This window comes from Dermacentor albipictus, chromosome 9, assembly GCF_038994185.2.
Source record: "Dermacentor albipictus isolate Rhodes 1998 colony chromosome 9, USDA_Dalb.pri_finalv2, whole genome shotgun sequence".
Lineage (NCBI taxonomy): Eukaryota > Metazoa > Arthropoda > Arachnida > Ixodida > Ixodidae > Dermacentor > Dermacentor albipictus.
In genome coordinates, this window is record NC_091829.1 from 60,886,619 (window position 1) to 60,910,042 (window position 23,424).

At 44.6% G+C, this 23,424-nt stretch overlaps 1 protein-coding gene across 1 annotated transcript; it reads right to left on the reverse strand.

The window, feature by feature from the left end:
* Positions 1-1,717: 1,717 nt before the first annotated feature.
* On the reverse strand, positions 1,718-21,077 carry LOC135919780 (uncharacterized). The gene is made up of 7 exons (XM_065453702.2): positions 21,060-21,077; positions 20,790-20,942; positions 18,855-18,925; positions 16,959-17,094; positions 8,975-9,051; positions 6,498-6,615; positions 1,718-3,280 (listed from the first exon to the last, which is right to left on the reverse strand). The coding sequence occupies exons 2-7, from the start codon at positions 20,909-20,911 to the stop codon at positions 2,854-2,856; spliced, it is 951 nt and encodes a 316-aa protein (XP_065309774.1). The 5' UTR covers positions 20,912-20,942; positions 21,060-21,077; the 3' UTR covers positions 1,718-2,853.
* Positions 21,078-23,424: the final 2,347 nt, after the last annotated feature.

Consider the following 23,424-nt stretch of genomic DNA (forward strand, 5'->3'; position numbering starts at 1 on the left):
CAGCTGCATCGAAGAAAACATCTTAAGTAGTTCACGTGAGACTGTTATAGGGGCGTTTCCGAGTTCGTCGGAGCTTATTGTGTTTGAATTTTTCACCTCGGCGGGAGCACCAGGCGACGATGTTGCTGAGTGCGCTATTCCAACGTCTTTTCAATACCCGTGACTTCCGTTAGGAATATTGGAATGGTTTTGGCTGGTTCACGTATCCATCCTGTGTAAACCGTTTGTTTAAAACCTCGGACATTTGTGGGTCGAAGTGCCTGAATTCCTGCCCCGAGGGTCACGGTGTTCTCGTTCGGCATCCCTATTCAACTTCGGCTGGCTCCTTGGGCATGACGCTCGTGAATGTATGCAGAAATGCACTGTGAAACTGCAGCTCATGAAAGATTCAATTGTTAAACATAGTGGTTTTCCAAAGGTTTCCGGCCAGCTTTCCAGATCTCCAAATGGTGATCCGCTAATTATCGGTGGCTTCCTTGGCTTTGCAGCACACGTCACTGCGGGTGACACGGGCACACTCACAGTGGCATTTGTCGGGGTCATGATCGTCCTGGTCTTCTCGGGCAGAGGTCCGTACTAAAGCGGCAGGCGTAGTCTGCGGCTAGGTCGATCCTCCATGGCGATGTTGACAATGTTAACGCGACAGCGTTAAAGAGCTCGTGTCGCAGAAAAGCTGGTGTCGTTGGTGTCTCTGTCGGCGGCGTTGGCCATGAGCGAAAAATCCCGGAAGGCAATTCATAAATAACAACTTCCGAAATGGGTTGGGTGGGAATCGAACCAGGGTCTCCATAATGTGAGAAGGAGACGCTAACACTCAGCGACGAGTTCGATGGCTCAAAGCGGGACAAAAGCGCCTCTAGTGAATGCTGCGTTGCCTTATAAACGTTCCGTAGAAAGTCATACGGTGGTTTATATCGGTTATTATGAGCATGTAAATTACAGAAGTCGGAGTTAAACGACTAGCGAAGTACGTTACCGCTACAATTCTTCTGCGCTTGGCGCACACGCAAAGCCATCTTGCGGCAAACTCAGAAGACCCCCTCCTGGCAATGTACGTCGCTGCCCCGACAGCTGCGCACCACTCGCCCGCTTCTCCCCTTCGTCTGGTTTGTGCGCATTTGGGCCGTGCGGGGACAGGTGCGAGGATGCCCCAATACCCTTGCGTTTATTAATGGGCAGCGTTAACTGGCTGCGATATCGCTATCGCGTTCCACAGTCGAAGGTGAAGCTTAAGCGTCCTCCAATATTTTTCATGACTGGTAGGGTTTGATCAGTCACCACAAAGGTCCTCTACGAGATGTCGCGTTGTAGATACGACAAATAACACAGTAACAAGAACCATCACTCACGAACCATGCTTTATTGGGCGAACCGGAACCCAAAAAACAGGTTACATTCGGGTAGAAACATAGTGCCGGGCATATGAATCGATCGCCGAACAAGAGATTTACGATTAACAAGCGTCGGCTGTTCACGCATTATTCGTAGAAGATTCCAGTGGCATCGCTGGTGCTCGCGTGCCTTCCAGAATGCACAAATGTATTTGCGTTGCGCGTAAAATTTGGTGATAAAAATTGAACAATACCAAAAATAAGAGCGAACTTCGTAGCACCTTCTGATGCATGCAGGCGCGTCATGCAATGAGAAGGGCATCCGGTGAAACGCGCCCGCAGCAAGAAGACATACGAACTACGCGTGCCAATATTATAACTAAAAACTATCTTGCTCGCAGGGACACGATTGTCACATGAGGCTAAAAATTCTACAGCTGTCATAGAGTGCAGTGCAAGGGAGAAGAGACGGCTTCAGAATGAATGAGAAACTGCACAATAAATGTGACAGAGGTTCTACGTTAATACAACAACAGCTAAAATATTCGTTTTGGTGGAACAAATATTGTGAAGCTACATATGATTTCAGTCGAATTCAGTTTCAGTTTTCTCATCGGCATGATAAAGAAGAAAAACCTTCGCTGTGATTACAAGAGCCAAAGAGTGAACCAAAGCATTACGTGCACTGAACAATTTATAAGGGACATAAATGTCCGCATGTTTATGTCTACATATTGTCATAAAAGTGGTCTTTGGGAGGCAGCAAGGCCTAGGGACGTGAATTTTCGGTAGACATTTTTTTTTAGTTGACAAGAAAACTGCCTTCTTTGAAAATGTTTCCTAATGTGAGGTGTTCTCTTCTATTTACACTGCAGAATAATTAAAACGATCATAAGGTAAAGCTTGTTTACTAGTACACTGTCAGACCATTTGCACAGAACTAAACCAGGTGTCAAGGATTCTGTGCGAACGTTTCAACCTTCTAGTGACACAAAACACGAACTTGCTGCTCATTAGGGTTTGTCTAGGAATGAGTTCGCTAAAGCTACTTTGGCGAACAACACAGTTGTGCAAACAACACGCTCTAGCCAGGACCTGCAATATACGTCGATATTCAAACATCCCAAATTCTGCTGGAGACGACGTTTCCTTTCGTAATTTCGGAAAATCAAGCGGAATCATTTACGTCTTGCATTTCACTCAGCAGTCCTAATCGTCAAAAGAAGCCCGCCTCTCCACACGATGCGTCCGGTTTGTTTATCACCCCTGCGGGAGAATGTCAGCGCTTATTTTTTTCCTGCACGGGTTCATGGTCACGTTAATATACAATACCCATGGGCAATTTACTGCACTTGCGCACTAGTTACACTGTTAAGACTGCCACCGTATGTGTCACGGGATGTGCAATTCGTTAAAATGCATGTCTAGACGAATATCCACACAATTAGCGCCCAGTATTCTGGCAGAGATGTGCGTCGATGTATTCTCTCTTTCTGGACCGATATCCACACTGCTTGGACTCCTACGGTGTTCCGTCCCCGTGAAATGCTTCGCGGTGTTTTTGGAGAGTATATTTGTGCTTAAAGGAGCGATTACATATGTCGCAAACGAAAGGTCTGTCGTTACTGTGTGATTTGAGATGATTGTTAAGTTCCCTTTTGTTTTTGAACGGTTTAGTGCATGTTTGACAGATATGGGGTTTCAAACCTGTGTGAATCCGTTCATGATCACGCAATGTCGACCTGTGCGCGAATGATTTCGCACATATTTCACATTTGAATGGTCTTTCACCGGTATGCGTGCGGTAATGTGCAGATAGATAGTCAGCCCTTCTAAAAAATTTACCACATGTTTCACATTTGTGCTTCGACTTCTTGGCCGACGATTGAACACTTGCTCTTACACCGCAGAAGCCTTGCTCTTCCATTCCTCCGGTTCCAGTAGCATTCCTGCGAAGATACTGGCAAATTAGCTCAAAATAGCTCACTCTTGTTGTGGGACGACAAAACACATTTTGACCCATGGAGTGTTTGACAAAAAAAATCGCGTGTGAATGGTAAGGCGACTCGCTCTTAGCGCTAAGTTGCTGCATTGATATTTAGCGCTCCATTTGGGCTCTAGTTTGGCAGAAATTGAACGGCGGTGCTTTCGGTGGCCTGTGATGCTAAACTGGAAATGAATTTTCCTCGTTCGAGTGGCAAGCAGCACAGAAGCCTTGCATCATCTAATACATTGCATTTCCTACACGAAACAGGTGCAGGAGATTAGAAGTATCTCTCAGTGACGGTAAGTTTAAGAACTAGCCGGTCTGAGTATTGAAAATACAACTCCGTTTTCTACACGCTCACAAGGAGCATTCAGGCAAAAGTCCAGAAGCGTGCTTTCGGTAGTGAGACATTCGGCATTGAGAAAGACTGTTTTGCGTCGGGTAAAATAGGTCTCCGTTTTATTGCGCAGCTCTTAATGACCCATTCTTGCGGCGAGCGTCGGTGGCGCAACAGAGCGAAGGACAAGAGCGAAAGATGAAAGAGCGAATGCGGAGTGGCAAAAGATGCGAGCCTTGAATGGACGAGAGGGCGAGACCAATTATAGCTGCCCCTTCAGTGACATGAGCGCGGAAGACTAGTTTTATGCAGACTCGCCCTACTGCTCGTTTCGTACTAGCATCGAATCTCAGCCAGAGCGCTCATTCCGTACTATGATCAGCCCGTGTGGGCTCTCGCTTTGACTTGATGAATTGCTTGCTTTGATTGTGTTGGTCTGCAATTGTTTTCCAATCTGAGTTTATGCGCGCATTTTATGAAAACCACACAGCACCAGCCATTACACTAGATCCTTCTATCAGTCATTTACAAAAGCCGTCGCTCTTGACCTCTGTTATCTCTATCTCTCGAAATATTTGCCTGAATATATCCCGTAATCTCAAATTTCATGTTATGAGCTGTACTAATGGCCCGTGAATTTTTCAGGACAGATTGTACGCTAGGAAGGGTAGAAAAATTCAGCAGCATGTTACACTATACTAGCACCTGAAGAGGAAAGCCTCCTGCATGCGTGGTAATGCCTAAATTTGTACGATCTGATGGGTCAGACATAGTGAGCTGCCATACGAAGTAAACGTTTGGCACTGTAGGTCGATCTCCTCAACGTCGCATGCGGGAACATAATGCATACCTAAAGGTGATTTCCTTCTTGTTTTCATTGGCTCTCTTTCTTTCCGTCGCTCGTTCGTTCGCTCGTTTCTTTCCTTGGTACATATTCAGCCATTACTTACTTGCTTCCTTATGGGGTGTGAGCCATTCCTGATGATATTTTGCTCTCACTAGGGGAGCTTTTTGCGGGTAAAAGCCATTGAAACTAGCCTCTTGGGGCACTCGATTTAAGAAACGGAAATGGCGCAGAGGCAAGCTATTCGCGTCACTTCTGACATGTGTAGGTGGAATGACTCCCCGTCGTACGTCATACGCCTTAACTCAATCCTACACATCGAATACGAAGAAAAGCTGCCGGGTTCAAGTTTTCCTGCAGTGTTTGTACGAAGTCATTTTATATTTGAGTCGCATTCGAACTGCACACCGTTGCTGCCGTAGGCATCATGAGAACGACACACACATAATCATTTCCCCCCATACGTAGCAAGCACAGAAACATCAAATACGTCAGTGTTTTCATGTACAATGGATGAAATATGCTGCCGAGAAGCAGGCATTTTTTTCTCAATAAGGCAATGAACGCTGCAAGCGTTGAGTTAAGGCAATGCTGGTGCGACAGCTTTGCTACCGTTTAGTGAAGAAAAATACAACGGGCAGTAAAGCAGAGACAGCGCGTTTGAAATGTCTAAGCTAAGCAGTAGATGAACATTGGTCGCCATTCTTGCAGTAACGTGCGTTTTACTTGCACAATTGTATTTATTCTTGTTGCGGTTGTTCCCATGACTCACACAATGTTATGGTTTGGTTCGAGTCGTATGGTGTTACCCTTTACGTCGTTTCTAATTATGATAGCTTCGCCTGCTTCAAGACCGGATTATTTATTGAAGAAATTTGAACTATTAAACATTCGAATTTCGTTTGATAGAGCCAGTTAGATGCCGGAACATTATTCATAAATTTTACTTAGGCTTGCAAGTGGTAAATATTATGAAATAGACAAATTTTAAAAAGAATAAAAGCATAGAAATTACAAAGGTAACTACAGGAAAAATATATATATTGCAGCTCTATTGGCTGCATCTCTTGGAGCAGCCTAAGTGGACAACTTTCTTTATATTCATTTGCGATTTCCTTGAAATCGATAGAATGTGTCCGAGAACTGGCGAATGATCTACCCACAAAACAGAAAATTTCAAAGCGCGTTGTGATAGATGAATTTTGAGGGCTCTAAAGGTGTGCTTTGGTGCAGTTCATTGAATCGTGGGTATTTTCGTTGCGGAGTTATAAAGATGCAATTTTGTTACTTGAGTTTCGTAACGCTTTCTGAAGTATATGACGAATCTGAAGTGCAACTGCTTTAGTTACGACATTATCACATTTCTTCAAATCCCACAACCTTCGATACTCGTATAGTGTGTTGCCAAGCACATTCATTTCTCTTTTCCAATATACTTAAATAGGAAATCCTGAGCTTAAGGTTTTTGTTTGCGCCGACGCCATATTGTCCAAACAGCAGCTGATATTTCGCATTTAAGTCATCGCAATATTTACCCCTCGCGCAAGTGTGTCAGTGCCAGCGTAAGTCTTACACGAAGTTTACAGAAAAACAGACATACCTCGTCTCTCCTTCACAATCGTCTTCACAAGCGGGTCTACTTCACAATCTTTCCAAATTCCACAATGGGGAGTGAGTATGCAAGCTACAAACCTGTAAGTGCACTGCTAATTGTGTGGTGTTAACAGGATGGAAAATCGGGCGAGCTTGTGTAGCATCGTGGTTGCCGCATGGGGTGTGCACAGTGCCGTGTGGTGTTCGGTCGCGCTGTTGGAACCATGAAGCTAGTCAAGGGTGGCTGCACCGGCCGAACACTCAAAACTGCTGATGCAGTACCTGTTTCAGCCATCGGAGCTAGCCCTCCCAAGCAGGAATTACCGCCTAGGAGCATATTGTTACGTGGGTAGCCATCCCTGTCGTCCCTTAGTTGCGTAACAAGGGAACCTAACGTGAACTTACGTGGCACCGTCTTCTGAATTGGCTGATGCTTCCTCTATGCCAGCGCGACTTGTGCTGGGCCTTGCATCATCGATGCCGCTGACGGACCCCAGGTGCTGGCTTCCATTGTCAGTGACACCTGTATGTCATAAAAGTATAGTAAAGGTGCTCATTCGCTGTAGCGCAAGGCCGATTCGAGGGAAATGGATATTTCATGCTTATGGTGCAAGGCAGGAAGCTTTTAGTGGTACAGGAACTTCACTGTTGTGCTTCCGTACACGGTGCCTTGTCTTTCTGAAGCTTTGCCTTGAATGCATGCAAGAACTTCGTGGCGATGGGGAAGCCGAGCATGGTCAATATTGTGCGATGTTGGATTCTTCTTAAGCTTATCGTGTTTTACCTCAAACCTCTTGCAGAACACGACAGCGCTCGAAGTGTAAAACGCCATGTCGGTCTCTCGTGCGTGAAACCATTGACCCATTAGATTTGCTGTGTTATAAAGTAATAAGCACATTACATAATTCACGAATTTCTTGCTTATTATTCATCTTTTACGAGCAGCAGGCAGCCCGATGCGGACGACGACAATGATAAATTGAGGGGGCGCATTTCTACTGAGGGATTTAGAACTTACGTTTGACGTATGCCCTAAATTTATGACCTTCTATGAAACACGTGCGTCATCGAAATACCTACTCGCCTTTCAGAAACTGATTATCCGAAGCCCATTTGGTGACTCATGTAGGTGAAGTTTATAAGCACTGGCTGTGAGCACTACAGGTTTACCAGCTCACAACGAGAACTATAACGGCTGTCCTCACCAATGTTCCTGTGTAGGCCATCGATAGACAACAGGACTACTTTCAAAAAGATTGCTCAATGCGCATATGGTAGTCGTATTGCAGGCAGCAGATTAGGTTAGAAAAGAAATGCGGAAGTGGCAATTCACGGGGTAATATCACTAAGATATGCGAAGAAAAGTCTCAAAGCGCGGTAAAAGTGTGGACTGTAGGAATAGCGCTTCATGTATTGTAGCTAGGTACACATCTTCCCGATAACGGCGCAGAAATTGCGTGAAACTAAATGGAGAACACGAGAGATCTAAAACGCGGAAATTACGGTAGAACCCCCCTCAGGAGGACCATCGATGCTACATCAAATAGCATTAAAGCTGCAGGTACACGCCGTATTTTGGACGCACCTTTATTTGCACTATGAAGGGGGGGGGCAGAGTTGGCTAATAATGTTTATGGCATTACTGCACCCACATGCCTTAGTGTCTATGCCTTCGTACGTTACAGTAAACACTCAATGCGGATTACAAACCAGAGAACTGAAGGCTTGCGTTTCGTCTTTGAATTGGAATGTACTACCGTGTCATAGCATAGACGTAAATTAAGGAACCTAATTTTTATTGTCTGGCATTCTCAACTTCGCTAGTGGCGCCGCTAAAGCCGCAACGTTCGTCAGGCATACGAAAGAGGTTGCGCAGATACTGCCAGAACGAATAATGCTTGACGTATCCAAGGAAATCTAATCCCGTTACCAAAAAGGATGTTCAATTTGGAAGGCCGGTGTTTCTCCCGACGTAGATTTTCTAGTTAACAAAGGCTTAGAATTTTAAGGTACTGGCACACTAACTGTAAATGGTTGGGTACTGTGAATGTTACTAATTCTATACGAATAACGTTTGCGTTTCAGGTGCACTTAGTTGGGATATGTGATAAGAATGTATGGCAACAGAGCGCAAACAAGTACCCAAAAATTTTGTTTCTCCTTGCGTTGCATTTTCATGCAACCATTTAGGGCTGTTTATGCTGCGGCTGTGGCTTGGCTTGCTTGGTAAGAATAACCATGCGGTCCCATACAAAATGTTCTACGGTTCCCCAAATTGTACGCTGGAACTTCTGCATTCGGCAGCAGCGGGTTACGTCTGCTTCTCGGGACATGGTATTGGTGAGTAATTCTCACACTCTGCCTATAACCTGACATTACCGCTACGAACTTTCCGTAAAGACATCTAAAGCGCCACACTAATTACATATCACTCGCGGCATTCGCATCAAATCACCAGTCAATAAGTATGATCTGTTTAAGGAAAATAATATCACGATGTTAGCTGCTCAAGCCCACTTAGATTCTGCTTGGCAAATAATATTCTAGACCAATGGTCATGTGACGATTCCATTTATGTGCGAATTATTCACTGCAGGGAATGTACAGTGTCGGCTTCTGCCTCATCATTTTGTGGTTTACCAGCTCACCGATGCAAGAACGAATCCATTCAAAATCTTCTGCGTAGGTGATATATGAATTTGCATATATTAGGATAAGCACAATTTTTTAGTAAGGACAGTTATCAAATTGTTCATGCGAGAACCATCTTGGCGGCACTGGTTAATGGCATTTTTATACGCAATAAATGTACCGCTACCATGGTAACCGTAGGGGCTATTTGCCATGTTTGTGCAAAAAGCGATTGACAATCGCCTACGTACCGTCGACGTTGCAAATCTCGTCAGTCGTCGGCATGTGCTGTGTGTTCCTCTGGTAATGCAAGGCCTCGTTGGAAATACTGCAATTATTAAATTATTGGTTAGACAGTTACTATATGTGAGAAAAGAGAAGGTGAAATTATGTTTAATAAAGCAATGTTCTGTTAAAGCAAAGCCTTGTTTTGTAAATGCGCCACTCGCAATGGTTTGTTTTCATCAAGTACTGACTATGCTGGCATGCATAGGTCGAACGGCAAAGTCGGGGAAATACATGGTGCAGAGCACCCATTCACCATAGACGAAATGGTGCTTTGACTAGAATGGAGTTCTTAAATGTTTGTTTTAAGGTGTGTTAAGTTTCCTCCTATGTAACTCGCTGGAGCGTATATTAGAATTCATCGAATGATAAAGATAATAGTGAGAAGGCATGAAAAATGTCCCAAGACAGATGCGGTGCGTAGCACGAAAGTAGCTAAAATGCGACGCGCAACTACATTCGTTCACAAATGATAAAGGTTACCGTAGTATACCATTACTTCCCACTTCTTTATCGCTGTGGTATTACCTCACCCCAGTTTGATATCTGAAAAAAAAAAAGATGGTTCAGAACTAAGAAACCTAGATTGAAGCTGCCGAAAAAAAGAAACAAGAATAATTACCTTCGTTGCCCGCACAACCCCAAGCCGGGAAAGTGTGTCTGCTTGCGCTTTTGTTTTCCTTAAGCAACACATTCAAACTGAAGAACAATTGTCTTAAACAAAGTTGTGGCTTTTCATGCACGGGGCTTAATTTTTATTAATGTAAAGCTTTAGGTGGGCAGTACCCACTTGGTCACATTTTTTTGTTAATTGACAAATTACAGTGCCTAAAAACACGTATGGTTCGGCTCACCAATTGTACAGTGCGGTAAAACTAATTCCGAGGTTTTCCGTGGAAAGGAATAACATAAAACGCATACACAATTTAGGGGAACTGCGCATAAATTTTGGCCATCGGAACTTCTGTAACGAGCACCTAAAGGCCTCATCAAGAGCCTTTTTACAGAGCACTTTCATCGAAATACGGCAGTGCAATTCATAATTCTGCCCCGGACTTCGAGCTGTAGCACTCCATCGCGTGTTTGCAGTGCAAGAATTACATATCAATGAAAAATATTTTCTTCTCTAAGTATAGGTTTGCTTCATGTTCTGAAAAATCTTATCCTGAACACTAAACTGCCGACTTTGCGCTGAACATAGCAATATTTTCGCACCACTCTAGCAACGACATGTCTTGATCTGAGAAATCCTGCCATTCCAAAGCTCAAGCTGGCTGTAAAAAAGGACCCGTTTTAGTTGGGACCAAATGTACAGATGTAAGCCTATTATAAGCCTAGTATATGAGTCATGTCTAAGGATAGCAATATTCAATGAAAAAAATTGACAAGCGGTAAAGCTCACGTGTTGTAGGCGCCCAACGCAGATGAAGCGTCCTGGGTACCGTCATGACTTGTACTTGTTGCTTTGCCTTTCATGCTTAAGTCTAGAGGCGTGTATTCGTTGCTGCTTTCTTGAGCCATACCTGACATTTGGATGTCCTTTAACTGGCGTGTGTTGACGACGGCGCGTTGTTGTTGCACCGCGTTTGCGCACTCAATGCCGGAAAAAGAACGGAAACTAATAAAACTTTTGTCACTTCGCGGTTTCGTATAAAATGATACCACATATCTGGAAAAAACTAGACGTTTGAATCTGCCACTAGCTTGACACTAATGAACAAATTTTTGAACGCCAGCAGAGGTGTCCGTGCTATCTACCCACCAAATCATCTAACTAAACTGAAGCTCATACTTACTACGAAAAAAAGTACATTTATCGGAAGATATCACTACTTTTCTTCCATGCTCCTCTCATAGTAAAATGCACACCTTGCTGGGAAGAAATTGTTGCTCGTGTAAGTGCTCGTGGAACCGCAGGAGGTATAAAAACTTCCATTGCTTTATGAAAATGGTTGCTGTACTGAAATTTCCGCCACTGCAAACGTGAATAAATATAAGAACAAATCGAGGAAAGTTAAGATGTCTATGAATTTCGAGCTTGTTCTACATCGTATACGCTTCAGTGTGCTATTTGTACTTGCTATAGGTTTGCCAGCCGAAAATACATTATACTCAGCAGCGCAAGGCAATTTCAGTGCGCTAATGGTTCAGACAACGTTGATTTATTGTAGCGAGGTATGTCTCCTTTATAGCGTAAGCAAGAGTGAAAAGTCTCACCAACAGGGTGATTGCAGCGCAAGAGCAGATGCAGCTTCTGAGAAGGACAGCAGTCTACATACGCAATTCACTGACGTCACAATTATAGCCCACATGTGCTCATTAGGTGATACAAACACAGTGCAGTAACTTATTTCTTCATGAACACAGACAGGTGGGCTAGTTGGTACTGCACAACTTCAGGCTTAACGCAGAAAGGGACGTCGGACAACAGAAGTGAAGCGTTGTGTCTTTGCTAACTTCTGTTCTCCCGCACCTTTCTGCGCGTTGCCTCAAGTAATTTCTTTCTTGCTACTAACAGATAGCAGTTATATTTTTTTATGTTTCATGACTATCGGGAACGGCACACGTGACAGTGTGTAGACTTCGAAGAGGAATATGTGCTCTAAATGCTACATGGAAGGGCATTTATTTCCGTGTTTGGTATATTCAGTGCTTTCTAAGCAAATCTGTCAATAAAAATGATATCAAGTGCTACAATAGTTGGACATTGCTCACGTAATTACATAATTCTCGTGAGTAAATTTTAACACAATTTACGCAACCTTTATCACACTGCGTGAGTTTGTCTTGCAAATACTTTTATTTATTCAATATCTTACTTGACAAATGAATGATAACAGTGTTTCTACAAGTTTGCCACAATTGTGATGCTTGTTAACTGCGTTAAACACATATCATGCAAACCTGGATGAAAAAGCTATTGGTTATCAAGCAAAACGCACCGCACGTAATGTTGCCGTTCTGATGACCTGCCCGAATTTACAAAAATATGTAATGCGACAAACATTCTCGTTCAAAACTTTCCCCAGCTTGCTCTTCCGCCTACCGCTGTGTCGGGTACCTGACCGCTAAACAGCTGACTCTGCGCTCAAGATGGCAATATTTTCGCACCACCTGTGCATCGACGAGTCTAGATCTAAGAAAACCTCCAGTTGAAAAGCTCAAGTTGGCTGTCAAAAGGACCCGTTTTAGGCGGGAACGAATATACAGATATACAAGCCTTTTATATGGGTCCTGTCCAAAGGTAACTGTATTGAATGAAAAATTAACAAGTGGTAAAACTCACGTTGTGTAGGCACCCAAAGTAGATGAAGCGCACGGGGTACCGTCCAAGGTAGTACTTGCAGTTACCTCGACCATCGTACTAAACTCAAAGGCGTGTATTCGTAGCTTCCTTCATCATCCAGGCCTGATGTTTCGACGCCGTGTGGCTGGCGTGTATTCACGAATGCGCAATGTTGAATCACCGCGCATGCGCACTCAGTGCCAAAAAAGAACGGAAAATAATAAAAATTGCGTCACCTCGGGATTTGGATTAAAATGATAGCCCTCGGCTGGGAAAAAACGAGACGTTTGAGTCCACCACGAGCTTGACGCGACTGTGCAAATTCGTGAACGCTAGCGGGGGCGCCCCGATAAACCTTGCTACCTTTCCGCCGAATGATCTACCCAAACTATCCCTCACTTACATCAAGAAAAAGAAAAACGTAGAATTAGCCGATGATATCGCAACTTTTCTTTCATGGTCCTCTCAAACTGTAGTGCACATGTGCTGGTAAGAGCTTGTTGCTCGTGTAAGCAATCGCGGAAGTGCAGGAGGTATACAACCTAAGTTACGCCCAACTAGCTTACGAATGCCAGATGATACAACTCCGCTGACTGCTGTGGCACTCTCTGGCTCAGTTGAAATGAAACATGTTATAACCGCGCGAGTGGCGCTCGCATTGTTCTGTTGCCCACAAAGTGCAGAGCTGTCTTCGCTAACCGCTAGCGATTAAGGACAACTGCTTCGCTCTTGGCGCGATTATTCGGTTTTTAACTCTCATGCGCCGTGCGTAGCCGTAGTTCAGTCAGACCCCTCACATTGGGGACCGTTTTGTGTGGGTGCTCCAAAGTGGTATATTGCGTTTCACGCCTAGCACGTGGAGTACTGTTGTCGTTAAATAAAATACGCTGCTTCGCACTCCACACCTCATAGAGAAATTACCGTTAAGGTTAATATATTAGGGGAAGTAATTACTTTAGCATACGCCATAGATGGTGGAGGTGAAAGTCTGGGCGCTCAAGAGAGAGCTATAATATCACTCGACATTTTCATTCGAATGCATTGTTGATTCTTATTGCTTCGTTTTCCAACTCAAGGTCATGGGCTCGAGCGCCCTAATTTAGGCTACCTTAATTACCGATGCCGTAATAATATTCACCCTAATTAACACAAGATGTCCTGGGTTCGACTCCTGTCAAAAGTAGTGAGCTCCAGTGCCCTAATTAACTCTGCAATAATTAACTGTGCCTTCTTTGGCATGATTAGCGGCGTCGATGTGGCAGCGATGTGGAAGAAGACGACGACGAAATAGCGAGCAGTCGCACGAGCACTGCGATATTCTGTGCAATCACAAGCCGACCTCGACACAGATCTAACGCTATCCGCATTAAATATGTCCGATTACGGGTGGACTGCACAGCATGAGGGTAGCTGAAGCGCGCCGTACTACTGCAGTTGTTCACAAATGGTAAAGGGTACCGCAATAAATTTTGACTTTCCACTTCTCGATCGCTGTAGTGTAACATCACGCAAGGTTGGTTTTTAAAAAAATTATTCGGAGCCTTGTAATCTCAATTTCAGTGGCAAATGAAACCGTAAAACAATACATTGGCCTAACTATTCCGAGCAGGAAAAAGGTCAACTTGCCCAGCAGTTTGCTTTCTCTTTAATTTACATTGGTCGCCCATAGGCAACAGGCCATACAACAAGCGGTCGTCTTAAACCAAACTGTAGCTTTTCCTCCACCGGGCTTATGTTTAGGTTACCGTACTTTAATGTCTCTGATATCTTTGTAGCAAGTTGATTACCACTGACACACATGCGTACAATTTACCGCTGCCGCACAGCACACGAAACAACCGACGTATGCATAATCTATTGCATCATACACCGCGTGCGCTAATAAGTTAAATACGTTCATTTTTAAACGCACTGTGGATGAAATATGCCGACAAGGTATGTTCTTGCTTCTTTAATCTCATTTTCAAATATACATTTCAACACTTATTTCAATCTGCGTTACTGCAACATAGATAACCCTTATATTTATTTGTTTTGCTTTGGTGGAACATACTTGCTCTTCTTCATTTAATATTGAACATTTCTAGCTATTACTTTTACCTTTTATGTGCGATAAATTTGTATATGAACAATAGGAACTGTAGGGGCTATTTTATGTGGTAACATATTTGAAAATGTGCCCTTGAGAGGCAGCCCGCCATCCCGTAGAAAATTTTGTCTGTGCGCCGATGGCGCTGTTTCGGAATTAGGTTTGTGTGCTCGAATTTATTGTGCTACATTTGCTGACGCGACTCAGCCAAATATGTGCAGTGATTCAAGCCACGTGATGTAACCTTGTCTTTGTTTACTGGAAAACACGGGGAAGGCGGGAGTAGACAAGTCTACTTGTCGAAACGTAGGCTGCTGCTTTCACCTTGTTCTCCTTTAGCTCAATAACTCTACTGGTTTATCTGGTATCTATATCGCAATATGTACTTAAGTAAAAGGAGGCAAATAAAGCACATAAAATAAATCGATAACATTAAGCTAATATTTACCATTTTCATAAAGACTACAGAAATTTTACCTGAAGAAATATATAAATCAACATTTAGGCAGAATTCTTCTCACGATCAATGTCGACCTTTATGCGACAAAAAGCACTGGTTACTTGTCCAGGGTAGAACAACATATACAAGCCTAAACTCTTTAGTTATCTTACAAAGAATTGCACCGAGTATTAGTATACTTCCTGGCACCTTATTTGAGCGCAGCTCTAGACGTGTTTCCATTTCGCGATATATTGGCTGGTGCGGACAGTCTGTCGTGCGGCATGTTGCAAACGGAGCCAAGTTGGGCGCGACTGCCGTGCTGAGTGGGAGATCGCGAGAGGCAGCGCGTGGGTGACGCGGTGGCGCGATTCACCGAGCCGCCGTATTCATCACTTTAGTGTCGCAATCTCATTGTCGTCATGGCGTCGTCGTGTTACCACCCCCGTCGTAGCGTCGACGTCATTTTTCGTTATTCGGCGGCAGTTATGCTGTGTCATTGTGCCGGGATTAGGCCGTCGTTGTCATGCCATCGTTGTCATTGCGTCATCGTCCAACAGACGCTATCATGCATTCGTTGTCATACGGTATAGTCATCGTGCCGCCTTGGCTGTGCGGTCGTCGTCATTATCGCTGTTTCATGTGGCTGCCTTACAGTCGTCGTCAGGTCATCCTTATTATACAAACATTCACGACTTAAAAATGCGCCTGTCATTGCCGTCATGCCGTTGCCATTGTACGGCTTTATCATTATATCAATATTGTCACGTGGTAGTGACGGCGAAGAAAGAAGCAGTACGGTGGAATACAAAACTAGCTTTTATTGGGCGAACCTGTGCCCAAAAAACAGGCTACACTTATAGCACAACGAAAGCGGCGAACACAGTCGGCGATCGTCGAAAATCTGATCAGCGGGTCAAGCGCGTCGGCGTTTATAGAGCAGTCGTCGAATGTTCCAGACTAATCGTTCGGACCCGCGTGCCTTCCACAAAGTTCTACACCATTCGCGTCAGGCGATTAAATCAGATAACATAACTTTCGGCGACAACAGCCAGCGGATAGAAGCATCGATACCTTTCCAGAAACTTCGGATACATGCAAGCGCGTCCCGCGCTGTGCGATAAGATTTGTTAGGCGGCGAAACCTGGTCGCCCGATAAATATAAATACACGTGTCAATATCATCCCTCAAATTTTAAATTACGTTTTCAGGTGGTACGGGCCAAAAGCACGATCTAATTATGAGGTACGCCGTAGTGGGGGACTCCGCAAATTTTGACCACCTTGGTTTCTTTAACGTCCACCTAAATTGAAGTGAAACAGGTGTGTTTTCATTTCGCCCCCATCGAAATGCGGCCGTCATGGCCGCGATTTATCCAGCGACCTCGTAACGACATTCATTCTTATTCCATCATCATTGCGTTAGCGTCATGCAGTCACCATGCCTCCAGGCTCATAGGTTGCCTTGGTAAGCGAAAGTCATAGCAAAGCGGTACAATACTTGAGCGTGTGGCATATAGTCGAATCATCAAAAGTGTAAGAATTATCCCTGCACTCTGAAATGAATGTCACTTAAGCAACATGGCCCGTCACTGCATTGCTAGATTGCTTTAGACACCCGTCGTGGTTGCTCAGCGGCTGTAGCGTTGGGCTGCTTACCACAATTGCCGGATCGAATTCAGGCCTCTGCGGTTACATTTAGATGAGGCTGAAATGCGAAAACACCCATTTACTGGGATTTAGGTGCCCGTTAAAGAACCCCAGGAGGTAGAAATTTCTGCAGCCGGCCACTATGACGTGCCTCAAAATAAGGGAGTGGTTTTGTCACGTAGAACCCCATAATTGAATTTTGTCTTTAGACGGACCCTTTTCTCTTTACTATCTTCGTAAACGAATATGCCGTAGTACGTACGCATTTCACAAAGCTGCAAGGAGGGCTGAGCATGACAAGCATGTTAGCACCACCTCCACCATACCGCGTGATTAGAATAACGGTTGATATTGTGGGCGTTTCATATATCAGAGCTCACCTCTCTAGCAAAAGTTGGACAGTGGAGGCATAGTTGTACCACGGGCACCATTACGCGCCATCTGTGATTTGCTTTGAGCAAGCAAATTTTTTCAAACGTGCGCTCACCTAGCGATGTTTTCCAGAATGGCCGATGTTTCCTCCATGCCAGTGTAGCTTGTACTGGGCTGTGGGTGACTGCTGCTGCTGCTGGACGCCATAGGCGGGGAACTACTGATTCCGCTTTCAGTGACATGTGTATGGCCTGAGAGAGTAACAGGTGTTAGCTTGTCCCTGTTCAAGGGTCATTCAACGAGCGTCATTTAGTGCTGAAAAAAAGGAACCACAGATTTAGTTGAGCTTTAGTGATAGGGAAACCTGACTACAGTGCTTCCGTATGCGGTGCTCTTTTTAGAAATATGCCTTCAATACACGACGAAAGAGACGTGCCTGACGGAATTTATGCACTGTTGAATTTCCCCCAAGATATGTTCTGTAGTTAGCACACCAGAATAGAACACAACATTGCTCCATGCTGAAGACGAGATTACGCATTTTTAACGCGATAGCTCTACGCGTATCGTGTCGCAGATAATCCGGTGTCGGCGTTAGGGGCAGGCGTTGACCGTGTTGTGAGCAAAAAATCATTCCGGATCATGCATACCGAACCACGCAGGCCTTCCATGTAGCGCGAATGCGTTACTGAAATAAATGAATTCAAGTAAAATGCGTCAGAAATATAGTAAAGTACGACTTAACACAACCTACAGACATGATAGCATCAGATTGCGATTTGAATATGCGGGAAAACATCCTTTATGCGGGAACTCAAACACAAACCCATTTTCCAGTGTTTCTACCACTCATAGAGCGGCGTGCCCATTTCTGTGCAAAAGCATCCCGATGGCGCTCGCCACCGAGAATCCGTGGCCCACGTATCAAGCGACGTTTCTACCAGAAAGCTCGCTTCATGCATAGCGTTTGCCGCCAGCGTTTCCGGGTAAACCACAATACTCTTACACAAGCTGTAGTTACCGGGAAGCGCCAGAAGCAGGCAGGTATCTTTGAATGGTATCGCGTTGCACTCTTAAACTCGAAGCTAAAGCGTCCTGCAAATTTTGTTGTGCCTGAAATCGGAGTGATATCTTGGCTCTACATTTCCAGCAATCAGCATATTTCAGGCTTTACTAAGGTGCCGATGAAAAATGTGCATAATTCCGTAAGCTCGGTTTTCCACAAAGTGAACTTTCCTTAACAATAAAGGCCGCGTTCTCGCTATAGGAAAGCTGCTTAGTAGAGCAGAAATCTAAAGTTGAGCTCGGGGTGTTCTGTCTAAATACATGAGAAATGTGCGGTAAGAATTGCTCTAAATTTGCTGAGGTCTGTTGCACTTAGAAGAAAGTTCAAATGGAGTGACTGGAGCAAACGAAGTTTTGTGTTGGCTGTGAATGTTTTTTTTCACTATGGACGGATTTCTGAAAAGTGAACAATACCAAACATTCAAATCTAATGGAGCAATAAAAAGGATAACAGAGTTTTGAAAACATAATAATATATCTAAGGTAGTCCAAACGGTATAATATGGGGCGCTCTGAAATATACTATATTGTAGGTAGGACTTCTTGAAAAATCTCGTTAACATTTAAAATTTTTCTAAGATGGTAATTCATGAACCAATATTGCCCGCCTCAGGTGCTCTAGCACATGCAGTATTACGGAGCTGTGATATCCATTTTTTTTGTGGGGAGCAGAGCTACAAATTTGCAAACTATGTCCTTGTCAGTTGTGTTGTCCAACTATGGCTATCACGCTATATGGTTTTCACGCACCAACTTTCATATCAGCTATCGTGTTAATTCGCATTGGGGCTGTTCATACGGACACCGACACGCTGACGCTCGTAAAGTCTGTCCTCTTCTGCAGTATATGCACCGCTCTCGTGGCCTATGTAAATGTTCTTTCCGTTGTGGGATGTTAAGCGTTTTAGCAAGCGGCATCGATGGTCGAAGGCCATGCCGTACGTACCCGTAGCGTCCTCGGAATAGCTGAGGCTCTTGAAAGCGTTCCACAAGTCTTCGAAGAAGTCGTCAGAAGTCCTAGAATTGGACATATGTATTAGTATCGCACTCATTGCTTCCAGGCAACGCGGGAACTATCTGATGAAACTTCTGTAAAAGCACAATTTGGAAGAAGCAAAATGCTATTTTGTTAAAGAACGTGATCCGCGCAATGTTTTATTATACCCAAATTTTCACTTGCTGCATGGCCGTAGTGGAATCGACCGTAGTGGAAACGCCTCCTTGACTTGTACATACATGCAAGTCAAGTTTTGTTTACTTTAGTGTAGAACTTGAACTTTTGTTCACTTACGGCGTTTCTGATTAGTGCTTTTTAGTTGAGTATATGTGTTCAGTTTTCTAACTGTCGTGGCGTCGACTCGTGCAGGAGAACCGCAATGATAACTTCCGAATAGGCGCACCGGAAATCGTTTTATCCAATTGTTCTATAAAATAGGGTGAGGCTCGAAAGAAGAGGCTGCTTGAACTTCTTGCACGCTTTGTTTCAAAGCAGAGGTGTAATAAAAAGAGATGCTCCTTCCACGCCGGATTGGATTAGCCATCGCCCTGGTGGTATTAGGATTTTCACGGGAACTTAAATGAACGACGAATCATTGATTCGTGCCATGAGGAATATATCGTAAAAATAATTAAAATCTCGAGCAACATGGCTTCCACAGAATAATAGTGAACGGACAGTTGCCTCTTAGGGAAGACTCATTTTGAACACTTGAGAAGAGGACTCATCAGTTCAAGTTAAGCATATGTGACGAAAATGTGTTGTTGTGAGCTTGCTTCATGTATAACACGTATGACGCGCTCCTGCGAAGACTGCCTTTGAGGACCACATCTTGGCTGTCCAGCGCGCCCACGATCCGGCCGGCAGACTAGATTTGTCAGTCCTGTCGTGGGATTAGCCGGGTGTGCGTTTATTCGCGTTTTCCTGGACCCAATAAAAGTTTATTCCCTCCCTCATTCACTCAGGTATGACACGTGCAGCTGGCTTTACGAAAAGTTTATTTGAGTTACAGGGGCATGAACAAGGCGCAATTGCAGACATAGGCCTCAGAAAAGAAACGTAAATGAAGGGATTGGCATCTGCAGTTGTATACCACAAATCATTCTAATTTGCGACTTATTTACCATAGCAGCAAAAAAGTGCCGGCATTGCGGAATGAGGTCGCACGCTGGCCGTGTCCATGCCCGAGTTTGGGCTCCGACGCTAGCTGCCGGCGCGGTAAGTCAGGTGAAGCAATGGGCACTGACGGGCCGTATGGCAATGGCTGTTTCTAAAGGTACATCGGACGTACCTGATTTGCTGAGGTTTCGCTAGCTCCCCGGGTCCACGTGAAGGACGTTTATTTAGCTGAAATGGTACCATTAGAAAAATACGCCTTTGAAAGGCCGCTGCGAGCAGCATTAGAAAATCCTGACACGAACCAAATGATGCTTCATCGCTGGATTTTCTATAACAGGCACGTAGACCCATGTGTGTTCTTGCATTGCACCATCCGTGATGATAGGCCGTTGCTCAAGAAAAATCAGGGGTGACCTCGAACTCGGCAGGGATACGCCGTAGCCACTGGGGTATGCGATGCGGTGACCAAACACGAGTGACAAACATGTTCTTCGATAGTATCATTTGCTCCCCGCAGTGACATTACTTTGGACCTTAACGATAAACAGCCGCAGCTGTGCTTTCCGTGAAAATATTTTCGCATAACCGTGCATCGACGAGCAAAAAAAAGCTAAGAATGTCGCCCACGTACTACGCATTCTGAAGTTGTCTGTCAACGGCCTGCTTTGAAGTAAGAACGAATCTATAGCTATCAATGCCTGTGCTCCGGGTCATACATACGGCGAACAATATTCCTCGGGAATTGTTACAAGCGTCAAGACTCACGTAGTGCAACAGTCGGAAGTGCATGAAGGTCCCTCGAAGAATTCCTGGCTTGTTCTCGGAGTTTCTTCGTCGCCGAAGGTAAACGCAGGAGGCGTGTTTTCGTTGTTTCTTTCTTCAGCCATGGCTCTTTCGGCGCCTGCGGTGCACTAGCGTCTGTTTCGGGACAGAAGCAAGCGGAATCTTAGCGCATGCGCAGTCAGTGCCGATAAGGAAAGGGAACAAATGAAACGTTTGGCTCTTTGGAAACTAGAAGGCAGCCATAGAGCTCACGTGAAAGAAAGAAACGATAGAGTGGCGCCACTACCTCGACGTTAAAGTACTCATATTTTTACGGTAGAACGGGCGTTCTATTAACTCGGGCTGTCTTTCCACCAAATGATCATAACCGTGTAGCCCCCTGTCCTAGTTTAGTCCGTGTCTTTTTTTAAGGGAAAAGCCTTTTATTTATTATGGGTCAAAAATTTGACCGTCCGGCATTATGACATCGAAATTCAAGCGCATATGCGCCAGTATTTCTTTATCAATAATAAAGGAAAGTGTTTGATCACATTTCTTCGCGTTTAACGGACACCCTTGTAAATAAGCAATGTTGCCACAAAACCATGTACGTGTGGTTTCCCGGTTTTGTTTATGTCTTGCGAGCAACGTACACGCACGTGTCTTATGACATTTTGAGGAGTATCATTACGTCTGCGCGAACTGGAAACGCATCTGTGGTTGACAGTTAGCTCCATCTGTTTTGGGCCGTTCCGTGTCCCTCTCATTCTGTGTTAAAGAAAATATAAACACCCATGCAGCTACCTTCGTCAATTAAAGCGCTTACAAATCATTCAGCTAGCCAGCGTATGTCAACCAATGCTATTCATATACTTGCCACGGCCGTTCTAGCGTGCCTTTAACCACGCAAAAACAGTGGCGATGCCTAGGCGTCCAAAGACGAGCAAAAGCTAGAAACGACTTAAGAGAATGCAAGTAATAATATAAAGTAGCAGCGCATTCAAAAGACAGTGTTGAAGTAATTTAATGAATCTCTTGCGAGCGCGCAGGCTTTCGCTTTCATCGTCTTTGCCGTATGCTAAATTGACTGTAATCTTTACTTTTTCTTCTTTAAGTGAAGTGCTACATCTTCCAGGGGTAAATTGGCGCACGTGTAACAATTCGGGAGTATATATAACGTAAACAGTTTCATTTCAAGAACTCCATCTCTCAAAGCGGACGCAGTCTGCCCGCGGTCTGCGAGGGGGCGCTGCGGTCGAGGTTAGGGCGGTCGTGCGTTCTCGATGTTGGTGTCAACGAGCTCTTGTTCCACCCTCCTTGCGTGGCCGGCGGGCGCGTTTGACATCGTTAACACGTTAACAAGTGGTCACTATCGATAGATTGAGTGCACTCAGGCCATAGAGTTACTAACGAGGGCCTCTAGACTAAGCACCTTTTCCTCGTTTTTTTTTTCTCGAAATATTGGAAGTTGCTTCGCGCCCAGCTGCAGCAGAGAAGGCTACATGGCTTGTGATTGGTCTAAATATCGCTGCTACTGGACGCCTGACACGTCGATGCACTGATTCTTTGTTCAGGCATTTCATAACATGCGAATGGAGAGCAGATGCCGGGTTCGGTACACTGCGGCCCCTTTGGAGTTAGTTCAAGTCAACGCCTCTCGGTCGTAAACATTTATGCTTTTTACACTCGCTACAGGGAGCGCTGATCTTCTAAAAAAAATAGAATGCCGCGCTATCTGAATCGCCAGTCTGAAAAATTCTGATGCACGAGCTTTCATGCAATATGGAACTAAAGAACTGCTCCAGACATTCTCAGAATTATCCAGTAATGCGTAACCGTTCTTTGGCTGCAATCTTAGTTCGCTTTTGTTTACTTGGTTTTCCTAACTTATGCGTGTCTACCTATCCATCGACTTTCCGATGTCTAAAAATGCTTGCGCATTAGTAGATAATTCTCAGAATTTCGGTAGCATTTGATGTTGCTTATTATGTTTGTTCTGCATAGTCTACATCGTGCTGTTTGCTGAAAATCTCGGATTGGAACCGGTTCATCAAGCCACGTTTCGGGGATAGCCAATACATCTGCTTAGTTGAGAAATGTGTCGTGTTGAATGTCTGTAGAGTGAGCACTAAGTGGTTGGATTTTGGAGGAAACTAGCGACAACCCACCTTTTTCTTTGGCTTCAGCTATGCACTGTACATGGTCTAAAGTCTCACTTTGTTCAGGCCTTGCATTTGTGAAACGAGAATTCTGTCATTGCGCTTCCCTTTGTGTGATGAAATTGGAAGACGTCCTTGGCATTGGTGAGATACAGGCCTTATGAGATGGTTGCTACTGAAGGGACTACACACTCAAGCCCTAAGGACGTGTACCGGTCTTCCGAAGTGTGCATCTACAGCGGCAACTATTTTCATAGCGCGAGATCACCAAATATCAACGTACTTGGCAACCGACGCTCTCAGGGGGCATATTCGGCATGTTGCCCGACTACCGACTACGTTTTCACCATCTCGCAGCTTTACCTGCAGAAAGTCCACAGACCACTTTCAGTCGTATAATTGTTGCCACTCGTGCCTCGTTGCCATCGAACTACATGCCTGCAGGAAGGCCATCCTCACCATCAAGGTGCATGCAGAAA

Coding starts and splice junctions, on each gene's coding strand:
- LOC135919780 (XM_065453702.2), bottom strand. CDS start 20,911: ATGGCTGAAGAAAGAAACAACGAAAACACGCCTCCTGCGTTTACCTTC. Junction 9,052..16,958: donor ATTCTGGAAAACATCGCTAG/GTGAGCGCACGT, acceptor TAATAATTGCAG/TATTTCCAACGAGGCCTTGC. Junction 6,616..8,974: donor CGAGATTTGCAACGTCGACG/GTACGTAGGCGA, acceptor TATGACATACAG/GTGTCACTGACAATGGAAGC.